The sequence below is a fragment of the Ictidomys tridecemlineatus genome, chromosome 15 (genome assembly GCF_052094955.1).
Source record: "Ictidomys tridecemlineatus isolate mIctTri1 chromosome 15, mIctTri1.hap1, whole genome shotgun sequence".
Taxonomy (NCBI): domain Eukaryota; kingdom Metazoa; phylum Chordata; class Mammalia; order Rodentia; family Sciuridae; genus Ictidomys; species Ictidomys tridecemlineatus.
The window spans coordinates 57,317,205-57,328,296 of NC_135491.1; the positions used below are offsets into that span (position 1 = coordinate 57,317,205).

General features: G+C 60.2%; 1 protein-coding gene across 1 annotated transcript; it reads left to right on the top strand.

Annotated features, from left to right (window-relative positions):
- Positions 1 to 394: 394 nt before the first annotated feature.
- On the top strand, positions 395 to 4,998 carry Adad2 (adenosine deaminase domain containing 2). The gene is made up of 10 exons (XM_040279755.2): positions 395 to 908; positions 2,610 to 2,750; positions 3,005 to 3,052; positions 3,133 to 3,258; positions 3,345 to 3,495; positions 3,574 to 3,741; positions 3,840 to 4,069; positions 4,164 to 4,407; positions 4,597 to 4,717; positions 4,796 to 4,998. Exons 1-10 carry the CDS (start codon positions 491 to 493, stop codon positions 4,898 to 4,900), a joined length of 1,752 nt encoding a protein of 583 aa, XP_040135689.2. The 5' UTR covers positions 395 to 490; the 3' UTR covers positions 4,901 to 4,998.
- The last annotated feature ends 6,094 nt before the right edge of the window (positions 4,999 to 11,092 follow it).

Genomic DNA, 11,092 nt, shown 5'->3' on the forward strand with positions numbered 1-11,092 from the left:
ATAAAGGCCTACAGGTTCCTTTTAAAGTGGATGGCACTGATTCCGTGGGGCTGCCAATAACGACACCCGCAGGCTCAGGGGCAACGAGGGGCCATGGTTTGGGGCTGTTCTGGGACAGGAGCTGAAGTGTGAAACTGGACGAGACGCCCACAGACCCTCTCGGTTGGTTCCGCATCCTCCAGGCCCACTCAAAGCTGCAGGCGCTGATGGAGTGGGCCCCACCCTCACCTGACCTGGCACAACGCCCACCACCCGGCGGGCGTGGGACGTTGGGCTTCCAGCCTCCTTGCCTGGGGCCCAGGAGAGCAGGGAGGTGGCTTTCCCATTGGCCACGCTGTGCCCCTCCCCCAGCTCCAGGGCTCTCATTGGCCAGTGCTACCGGGGGCGGAGCTCCACACGGCTGTCAGCCACGTGTTCCCACGTGAACCGGCCCGCGTGTAAAAGAGCGCGCGTGGCGCTAGATCGGATCCGCGGCTTCTCGTGCCCAGGCATGGCGTCGTCGGCCAGCGCGGCCTCTGACGACGGCGGTCGCAAGAAGCCCCGCCTGGCGGCCTCGCTGCAGATCAGCCCCGGGCCCAGTCCCTGGCGACCCTCGGCGGGCCAGGGCCAGGACGCCTGGGGGCCCCCGCGCGCCGCAGGCGCCGAGGCGGACGCGGAGGGCGGCGCGCAGGCTGCGGGGCGTGGGGCTGGGGTCGGGGAGCCGGGGCCTGCTCGGGCGCGGGAGGACCCGGAGGTGCGCCCAGGGGGGTTCCCCAGGGTGTTGGGGCCCGCGGGCGACTTCCCCACTGCGGCCCCGCCGCTGAGCCTGCCGCTCAGGGACCCGCCGCCGAGCCAGGCGGTGGCCTCGCTCGCGCAGTATGCAGCCGGCTTGGGCGTCTCCCTGACCTTCCGAGAGGACCCGGTGGCAGGTGAGGCCCAGCCGGGCCGCGCTGTGGGGGGAGCCAGGGGGTCGCGGGGCAATAGGGCCACTGCTTACCCGCCCCAGGTGAAGCAAGAGAGGGTTGGTGGGCCGGACCCCAACCCGGGCCTCCATGTCGACCCCCGCAAACAGCGGGACCAGCCCCAGCAGACATCTGGCCGTGGCAGGGTCTTGGCTGGTGAATATTATCCCCACCTGATGCCCAGGAGTCTAAGGGACGTGCCCCAAGACACCCAGCCTATCTGCACCCCCTTTAAAGGACCAGTTTTGCAGTTTCACTTGCTGTGCCAGTACTGCAGGTTTCTGAATGAGGGCCGACTTCAAAGACACTGTTAAGCACAATTTGCAATATTTTATACACAACATATAGGAATAGTCATTAGTGTGTCCTTCTGTCTTCCCCAATACACTCCCAACTCCCAGTTTAAACAGTTTTAGTATGAAATCTAATTGCAGACACCTTGCCCCTTATTCCTAAATACAGCAGTGTGTCTCTCTCAAGAACAAGGTCATGGCTTGTGTAACTGCAGTACAATGATGACATTCTGGCAATTTGGCATTGATGATATAACACTCATCTAACTATCGTTCACATTTACATTTTGCCAATCTGTCCCAATAATGCCCCCAAGGCCATGATTTTCCATCCTATCGTAACACATTACATTTGGTTGTCATATATCCTATAATCTCTCATCTCAAAGAATTCTACCATCTGTCGTTCACAACATTGATGTTTTTGAAGAGTAAGGGCCAGTCGTACTATAGATTGTCCTTCAGTTGGGACAGTCTGTTTTCTCGGGATCAAACTCATTCTGTGCATTATCAGTGATGTCACATCCTGGCAATGCATCCCATCAAGAGATGTGTGATCTCAGTTTGTCCTTCAACTGGCGATGTTAGGGAGAGGGTTTGATTAGGGTGGTATCTGTCGGTGTCTTTGCTTTCCCCTTTGTGCTTAATAAGCCAGCTGAGGGGAAACTTGGAGAGTGTGTAAATATTTTCCGTCCCCGTAGCCTGTTACCTTGTGATTTCCACCAAAGATTTTTCTGTGAGGATTTCCTGAAGTCAACGTTCCTTGCTGGTTTTGATGCCCTTGTAGTGTCCTGCATCTCAGTTCTAATGAGGGTCGCAAAAGTGGGATCCTCTGCAAAGGGCAGGGCTTTTGAGAAGCAAACAGCAAGCACTGTGACATTTAGGTTCCCACCCTTGACCAGGTGAAGCTGGTTTTAGGATTTCTGTCTCCTTGTGTTATCAGAAATGCCTGCAGTGATGCTGTTGTCTAGGAATATTTTCCAAATGTGAGGAGGGGAAGAAATAAAAGGTGTCTGGTGGCAGGCACAAAGCTGTCCTCTGAGCCCAGGAGTCTCCACCCTGAAAACAGCATTGCCTGGGCTCTGGAGGGGCCCTGGATTTCGGTCCTCCTCCTCTTCCCGCGTGCTGCCTGCCCTTCCCGGCCTCCCCTGCACAGTGCTTTCACCCCTGTGTGTTTCAGAGGCTTTGCATTAACAGGGCAGAGCATGCCGAGGATCACACCACACCTGTGTCAGTAGAGTCCCCAGCCAGGGGTTGATTAAGCTCTGGTTGTCACTGTGGCTGTGGCAGGGAGTAGGTGTGGCACCCTCCCTAGGAAGGGCCCCTGATGGGGACACAGGCCAGGTGGGACCTTCCTCACTGCCCCCTTCCACAGGTCCCTGCTTTCCCTTCTCGGTGAGTGCGGAACTGGATGGCGTGGTCTGCCCTGCAGGCACCGCGAACAACAAGACAGAAGCCAAACAGCAGGCGGCGCTGTCTGCCCTCCGCTACATCCATAGCCAGCTGGAGAGCCCAGGTAACCTCGCCTCAGCCTGCCGAGGCTCTGGGGGGTGTGTGGTAGTGAGGGGGACACGTTGCTGCTAGGACTGCATGGGCATCAGTAGCGGGATGTGTGCTGACCCCTGCTCCTGACTTTGGAAGTCCTGCTCATGCTAGGGCAGGGACTGTTTCTGAGAGGTGGAAACAGCCTCTTCTTCCCCCAGCTTCCCAGAGGATGGGAGGGCAGACCCCAGCACCCATGGTGACCGGCTCTCCTTATCTCTCTTTCAGAGCCTCCTGAGACTTTCAGCCAGCCTCCACTCACCTCCCTGAGCGTAGGTAGGTGGACGGGTCCTGAGCCCCGGTGTGAGAGAGGGGCGTGGTCTGTGGTCCCACCTACGCCTCTGGCCCTTGTACAGAGAACATCCTGACACATGAGCAGCGCTGCGCAGCTGTGGTCAGCGCTGGCTTGGACCGCCTGCTGGATGAGAATTCGCCATACTGGGCCTGCAAAGGGACGGTGGCTGCGGTCATCCTGGAGAGGGGTAGGGATGGCCTGTCCCCTGCAGCACCTTATAGGCTCCTTGGGGTTTCTTGCCCTGGGCTGAGCCCTTCCTGTCCCTCCCTGCAGAGGTCCCAGGGGCCAGGGGCCATGCCAAGGAGATCTACGAGGTAGTGGCCCTGGGCACTGGCAGCAGCAGCTGTGCTGGCTGGCTGGAGTTCTCTGGCCGGCAGCTCCACGACTGTCACGGACTGATCATCGCCCGCAGGGCCCTGCTGAGGTGAGGGCAGGTGGGGCAGGTTCTGCCAGAGCCCCGGCCAGGACAGCAGCCCTAGCTGCCCGCTGCCTGTCATTCCAGATTCTTCTTCCGGCAGCTCCTGTTGGCCACACAGGGGGGTGCCAAGGGCAAGGAGCGGTCTGTGCTGGCCCCCCAGCCTGGGTCTGGGCCCCCCTTTGCCCTCAAGCCCCGGATCTTCCTGCACCTCTACGTCAGCAACACCCCCAAGGGAGCCGCCCACGACATCTAGTACGTGGGCCTCCTGGGAGGGGGCTGCCTCGGTTGGACGAGGACTGGGTCAGAGGCGCGCCCTGACTCTGGGTGGTTGTCCCCTGCCTGCCTTGCAGCCTCCCGCTGTCCTCAGAAGGCAGCCTTCTGCACAGCCCGTCCTTCCGCCTGCAGGCGCACGTCCGCGGACAGCTGAAGCCCGTGTCCTACCTGGCGCCTGCGCTTCGTGACACCCATGTGGGCTGCCTGTCAGCCAGTGACAAGCTGGCACGCTGGGCAGTGCTGGGGCTGGGCGGTGCGCTGCTGGCCCACTTCCTGCCACCTCTCTATGCCACCAGCCTTGTTCTGGGTGAGGGGCAACAGAGGTGGCAGGGCGAAGTGGGCTCTGGGTGGAGTGGGGAGGTGCGGCGGTGACTCACCATGACCTGTGCCTCTGTCCACAGCTGACCCCTGTCATGACCCCCCTACTCTGAGCAGGGCCATCCATGACCGGCCCAGCCTGGACGGCGTCCTAGGGTCACGCCTGCCACCTCCCTATGTCCGGACCACCCTACACCTGTTCTCAGGGCCCCCGGTGGCCCCCTCCAATCCCGTCCCCAACAGCTGCCACGGCCTGAGCCTCAACTGGAGCCTGGGGGACCCAGACGTGGAGGTCGTGGACGTGGCCACTGGGCGCGTGAAGTCCGAGTGAGAAGGCCCCCGGGGCGGGTTGAGGAGGGCCTTTGGGACCAGCTCCCTGCCTGCAGGGTCGAACCGCAGCTCGGGATGGCTGGGGCTGTGCCTGGTGACACTGTCACTGTGTGGAACAGACCGTGGTGACTGCCACAGGCCGCCTGCCCTCTCGTTCCCTCATCTCCACTGTCTTTGTCCCCCCAGTGCCACCCTGGGGCCTCCCTCCCGCCTCTGCAAGGCATCCTTCCTGCGGGCCTTTCGCCAGGCAGCCTGTGCCCTGGGGAAGCCCCACCTCTTGGCTCTGAAGACCTACGAGGCTGCCAAGGTCGGTGCTGCTCCAGCCCTCTTCCTCCTGCCCTCCTGCACCCCGCAAGTGCCCCTCTCACGCCACGCCTCTCCCTAGGTGGGGCCCTACCAGGAGGCTCGCCAGCAGCTCACCCTCCTCCTGGACCAGCAGGGCTTGGGCGCCTGGCCCTCCAAGCCCCTGGTGGGCAAGTTCAGAAACTGAGGGTCCCTGAGCAGAGCCGAGCCCAGGGTTTGGGTCTGCAGCGGGGTGGGGGGTGTGGAGGGGCACACTGGGGTTTGAATAAAGAAGTGGTTTCTGGTGCACTGTGTGTGTGTGTGTGTATGTGTGTGTGTGTGTGTGTGTGTGTATTGGGGCAGTGGGCTGGGTGGTTTGTGAGGAGAGCCCTCCTGCCCCTCTGAGAACCCACTGCAGCGTGGGCTCATGGGTGTGGGGACAGGTCTGGGGTGGGGCTTTCCTGCCCCTGTCTTCCAGCCAGGGTGCTGGGCCAAAGGACAGGCTCTGGCTGCTGTTGGCAGTGAGGTGTGGGAGCGGCTCTTCCTCACTGTGGAGGCCCTGCGCCCCTCCCTCCCAGGGCTTGGGCCTGGGGGAGCAGCCGAGAATGTGTGGGCCCAGGTGAACGGTGGGAGGCCTCAGCTGTCCCGACTACTGAGGGCGCTCTGTGGGCCTGAGCAGCCCGGGTTGGGGAGTGCGGGCTGGCGGTGGGTCCAGTAGGCCTTGCTCCGGGTCGTCCAGCTCTTTGGACTGGGTAAGCCCGAGGCTGCCTGAGCAGTGTCAGCTGCAGGCTTGGGGTTCTTTAGAACGGCATAGTTCACCCCCAGCACGGCTGGTGCTCTGCAGACCTTGGATGTGGAGGGAAGAGGGTGACCCTGCATGGGGTGTGTGGAGACTCTGCAGACCTGCAACCTCACCAATCTGGGCAGTGTCCTAGGAGCACAGCAGGGACCCAGGGCCAGCCCTGCAGCCTCTACCCAGAGTCCAAGGCTCCCTGCATCCCCAGCAGCTCCAAGATTCAAAACCACAGACTCCTCTTGTGGCTGGGTCTTGGGAAGCTGGTCAAAATGGCAGAATGTTTAATTTCATGTGTCAACTTGGCTGGTGTTGATGGCGCCCACGGTAGCTGGAGAAACACAGCTCCTGGGTGTCCCTGAGTGGGCTCTGGAGAGAAGAGCATTGGAATCAGGGTGGGTAGAGAAGATGCCCCCAAGCCCCCAACCCACACTAGGCCGCATATCCAAACTGCCCTGGGCCACAGTAGACCCAGAAGACAGAGCAAGTCCACTGGTCTTGAGCTGACTCCATCTTCTGCCTTGGACACTGCATTCCTGGGACTCTGGCATTCACGTGGCAGACCACGGGACTCCTCACCCTGCGATTGGAGTCTTCCATGGATCTCTGGAGGTCCGTCAGCTCTGCTTTCCTGGAAAACCTGGACGGACATTGATGGTCCCCCCAGGGACCATTCAGAGTTGGGCCAGGCCTGCCAGGGAGCCCTGAGATTGGATCTCCTCCCTCCAACATGTCCTCTGCCACTGGGTGTGTGAGGCTGTGGCTGGCTGTGTCACCTCTGTGTGCACCAATTGGCTTGTCGCATCCATGGACCCACAACCACAGAGGCCACCACCAGCAGATTGAAAATACTAGAGAGAACCGCACCCGTACTGAGTGGGCAGACATGTTAGGTTCTCCAAACAGCGTAGAGAATATGAGAGCTGTTTGCAGAGCAGGTATGTTGTGTTAGGCGTTATGAGCAACCTAGACACGATGTAAACTCTACTGGAGGGGCTGGGGGTCGGCGAGCCCCTGGGTTCCCTCCCTGGCACCCCCCTCCAAAACAAGTGTTGGGAGGCTGTGCACAGCTCCTGTGGACACCAAGGCACTTCAGAGGGCAGACCTGAGATCCTCAGACCTTGCGGTTTCCAAGGAGCCTGGAGCCAATCCCTGCAGTACCAAGGGGTGACTAATGGGAGGACTGGCCCGGCTCGTCTGTCATGGGGTGCACTCTGCTGGCCCACGGGGCCCCTGCTCTCCCTTTCCACTGTACTGCAGCCACTGCCCACTCGGGCGGAGGAGGGACCACCAACTGCAGGTGCCAGTTTCCAGCAGCCCGGGCCAGGGCTTTGCTCAGGTGCAGTCGCCACCTCACGCCTCATTGTCCAGGTGAGGAGGTGCAGGGTGAGGCTGGGGCCTCTGAGGTTCCCATGGAGCCCCTGGGACGCGGCACAGTCCCTCTGTGACCCTGGATGAAGTTCTAAATGTTTCTGAGCCCCAACTTGCTGAATTATAAGACAGAATGGGCGATACCTGTCCTGAAGTCTCCCCCTGGCTCTGGCTCCCCCTTCTCCCTCGGCTCTGCTCCCGGCTCCGCCACTCAGAAAGGAGCTGTGGGTTGGCGCGCCTGGAGAAGTGGTGCTGGGACGTCGGCATGAGAGAGTGGCTGGGGGAGGACAGGAGAGGGGAGCCCAGGCAGGAGAGGCTGCAAGGGGGAGGCCAGCCACCTGCGGCCAGGAGGGTGCAGGGAGGGAGTCCACCAGCAGAGGCAGGCGGAAGCCGGTGCGCTCTGATTTCTGCTTCACTAAGAAAACAACTGTGGTATTTACAGTTAGGTGGCGTTTAGAAAATGAAGCCAACTTTCAGACAATCGTTTCTCATGGTCATAACTTCTCTAGAGCTGGAGAGGGCTTTTGAACCCTCCAAGTGTATTAATTAGTCCATTTACTACAGATTCGGCATTGATTTACTTGGCACTGCAGTGGTGACTGCAGCCGGGTCCTGAAGTCCCCCGTCATTCCAAACTCAGCTCTGTGCCCTGGTGAGCCCCGCGGTGCTCATTAATCACATAATCCCCAGGCAAACAAGTTCCTCAAAATGACATCAACTCTGCTGTGTTCTGCCAAATAAGTACTCCTTGTCCTCGCGTCCCCTATCTGCCTGCCCTGTCCCCTGCCGACCGTCTCTGCTCTCCACTCGCTCAGCTCCTTTGACTCAGCTTACGCACCGTTGCGGGTGATGATGAGGCTACTTCTGCCATGGACAGTCTGTTAATGTCCTCTTGGCCTAACCCCTTGGGGTGGAGTTTTGCCAACAGTAGCACATTTAAATCGGGAGGTGATGTCATCTAGCTTGGCAAATTCAAGTGCCGCTTCCTCAGCATGACCCCCTCCCCCAGCCCCCTCCCCGCAGCCCCAGGCTCGGGAATCTTCGCTGGACCCTGGATGGCCTTTGCATTCTACTGTGCACTTGGGTAAACTGTATGACACATAAACTCGCCAGGCATGGTGGCGCACACCTGTACCCAGCAGCTGGGGAGGCTGAAGCAGGAGGATCGCGGGTTCAAAGCCAGCCTGAGCAACTTATTGAGGCCCTAATCAACAGAGTAAGACCCTGTCTCTAAATAAGATTTAAAAAAAGGCTGGAGATGTGGCTCGGTGGTCAAGTGCCCCTGAGTTCAATCCCTGGTACCAAAAAGAAAAAGAAAAAGAAATTGTACGGCATATAAATTGTATCTCAGAAAAGCAGCTACATAAAGCATTCTTAAAACAATAGTTTGGGTATGGTGGTGCATACCTGGGGCTTGGGAGGCTGAGGCAGGAGGATTGTGAGTTCAAAGCGAGGCGCTAAGCAACTCAGTGAGACCTGTGTCTAAATAAAATACAAAAAGGGCTGGGGATGTGGCCCAGTGGCCGAGTGCCCCCTGGTATCTGCTCCCCCAGAATCAGTCTCTTGCAGCCTGGGGTGTGCGTGCACTGCCGTCTCAGGAGGCCTGGCTTCCCTCACGTCCACACGCACAATGGTGCCTGCTGAGCTGCGGGCACAGAGCACCGCGTCCACCGGGGCTCAGAGCAGTTTACGCCTCACAGGACAGTCCTGAGGTCCCTGCCTGGGTGCAGGCCGCTGTCCACACCTCAGTGGAGGCAGCCTCCTCTTGAAGGTTCCTGTCTCCCTCTGCTCCATGCCCTTGGCTCCAAACCTGGTCGCAGGCCACACCTTGCCGCAGAGGTGGCTGGTTAGCAGCGGCACTGCTGTCCTTCAGGGAGCTTCTGTTACTAAAGAGGACACAGGTGGACACAGGCTCGCGTGGTCAATGACCTTCCCGCAGGGTGCGGGGGAGGTGTGACAGCATCTTCCCTGTGGGAAGGGCCCGTTTGAGGCAAGGGAGCGTTGGGGGCCGATGCCGTGTCGGGCAGCCCTGCCCCGTCCCTGCGGGCCCTGAGCGCACCTCCTTCCTGCACTCTAGCGCCTTCTCTCCTGTGGACACTACCCCTGGGATGTGCCCTGGAGGACACTGGGGGTGGGTGAACCCTGCCCCTCCTCCTCCTGCAGGGCTTTGCTGCAGCCTCATCTCGGGGTCCGCCTCTGCAGAGCAGCCCCCACCTTCTTCCTTGGTGCCTCTTCGGCTGTTCCTGTGAGCCCCCAGGCCTGGAACAGCCTTGGGGACAGCTCTGGGGACATCGCACACCCTGCCTGGCAGCCCCGTCCCAGCCTCGCCCAGGGGCCTCTGGGCCCAGCTTGCCCCCCATCCTCAAGCTCCCCAGGGGAGCCCAGAGCTGTTCTGCTGACTCCTCAAAGAGCCCAGACGGGGGCAGTGGGCAAGGGGGTGTCCCTGCATGCCCCAGGGGGCTGGGGGCGGGGCAGCCCTCTTGTGAGCAGGGCGTGCCAGTCCAGCTCTCCCAGAACTGTCCCCAGCACAGGGACTGGCACAGAGTAGTAGTCACCCAGGGATGCTGCCCTGTACCCATTTCCCTCTTCGGGGCAGTGCCCTCCTTGTCCTCAGGAGACAAGTCCATTCTGGCCTGGGTGGTGCAGAGCCCATGTTCCTGGGTGAGTCTCCACCCACATGAGCCAATTGGTGAGGCCACAGAAGTTGGTTCCAGGATGTGCATGTAACCTGCTCCATAAGACCAAGGAGAGCCGTGATTGGGAGTCTAGGCACAAGGCATTTTCTTTCAGTGGATTTGGTGGAGTGTGGGTGTGAGATTTAGAGCTTATGCAGCCACCTTGTGGCCATGAAGAGAGCCTGGATAAAGCCACCACACCCAGGAGGCAGAGGGAGATGCAGTGAATCTGCGTCAGCCAATGGCATTGGCTGAACCTATGGACTAAACGATACCTGAACTCCATCTGGATTTCCAGTTATAAGAGCCAATAATTCTCTGATTGTTTTTTCACTCATTTATTTGTCTAATGAAGTCAGAACAGGGCTTCTTGAACTTGGAAAGGAGTCATTCTGGTATTTACAAGTGCGCTCTAGAGCGTGTTGAGCTGTTATCAGGGGGGGAGAGTGGCACAGGAGAGAAATGTGCTCTTGCTCCGTGTGCCCCTGGGTTTCCCCGTCTACACCGCCTCCCCAAGCCCCCCCTGGGCTTGAACCACATCTGCCAGTCAGTGTGAACGGGTTGACCAGGCCCACCGACACTGCTGTGGCCGCCACGTGGCCTGGCTGCTCTCCTCCGTCTCCCCTTCCCCCTGCTGGTGTTTTCCAGGACCCAGGAAGGAAGTGGAGTGGGGAGGAGTGGGGAGCCACAGGGCAGGCCACGGGGCAGGCCACAGGGTGGGTTGCTCATGGACTTGGAGGACCCCTGGGGTCAACGTGGGTCTTGACGCGGGTCTTTGAGGCAAAGCAGCGTTGGGAGCCTCTGCTGTGTTGGGCACCCCTAGCCACTCAGAGGGGCTGAGTGATCCAGGGCTTTGCCCAGCCAGTGAGCCGCCCCGGAACCCGACCTCCGTGGAACCCCCTCGTCAGGCCCGTCCCCTGCTCCTGCCTTCCCGGCCCCCGCGCCCCCCTGATTCAGTGCGTCCCAGGTGCCAACCTTTGTTCCAAGAAACGCTGTTTCCTTTGACCGTGGTACCAGGGCTGGTTTTCCAGTTAACAGACCATCTTTGCATGTGATGGCTGCACTCCCATCCTGCCCCAGATTGGCTCTAGAGGAACCCAAGGTCCCTGAGAAGCCAGCAACGCCCCTCCAGGAGCCTGGCCAGATCTGGCCCTCCCAGGCCACCGGTGGTCACTCCCCGTCTTTCCTGGGCCTCCACGGTCCTGGGACTTCAAGCTGTGGGGGTGTGTTCTCTGAAGGCTCAGGGCTGCCCTCCCCCCTCCCCTCCCCCTCCACTGGGCCCTGCAGGCTCCTGTGCTGCTCACGCCTCTCCACGCCTGGCCCGTAGTAGATGCAAAAGAAACACTGCCCCAGAAACCAGCCTTGGCCACACTCAACTCATGGCCCCGGTCTCGCTGGTGGCCTGGTTGGGGGCCCCTGGCCCTGCCACTGCCTTTCCAGGGGATCCTCCACCTGCCCAAGGTCAGCCCCAGCAGCCTATAACTGGACCCGCTCTGACACGCAGAGAAGCCCCAGCCTCACTTCTTACTATTCTTTAATGCTTCTCCGGGGGCACTTGGGG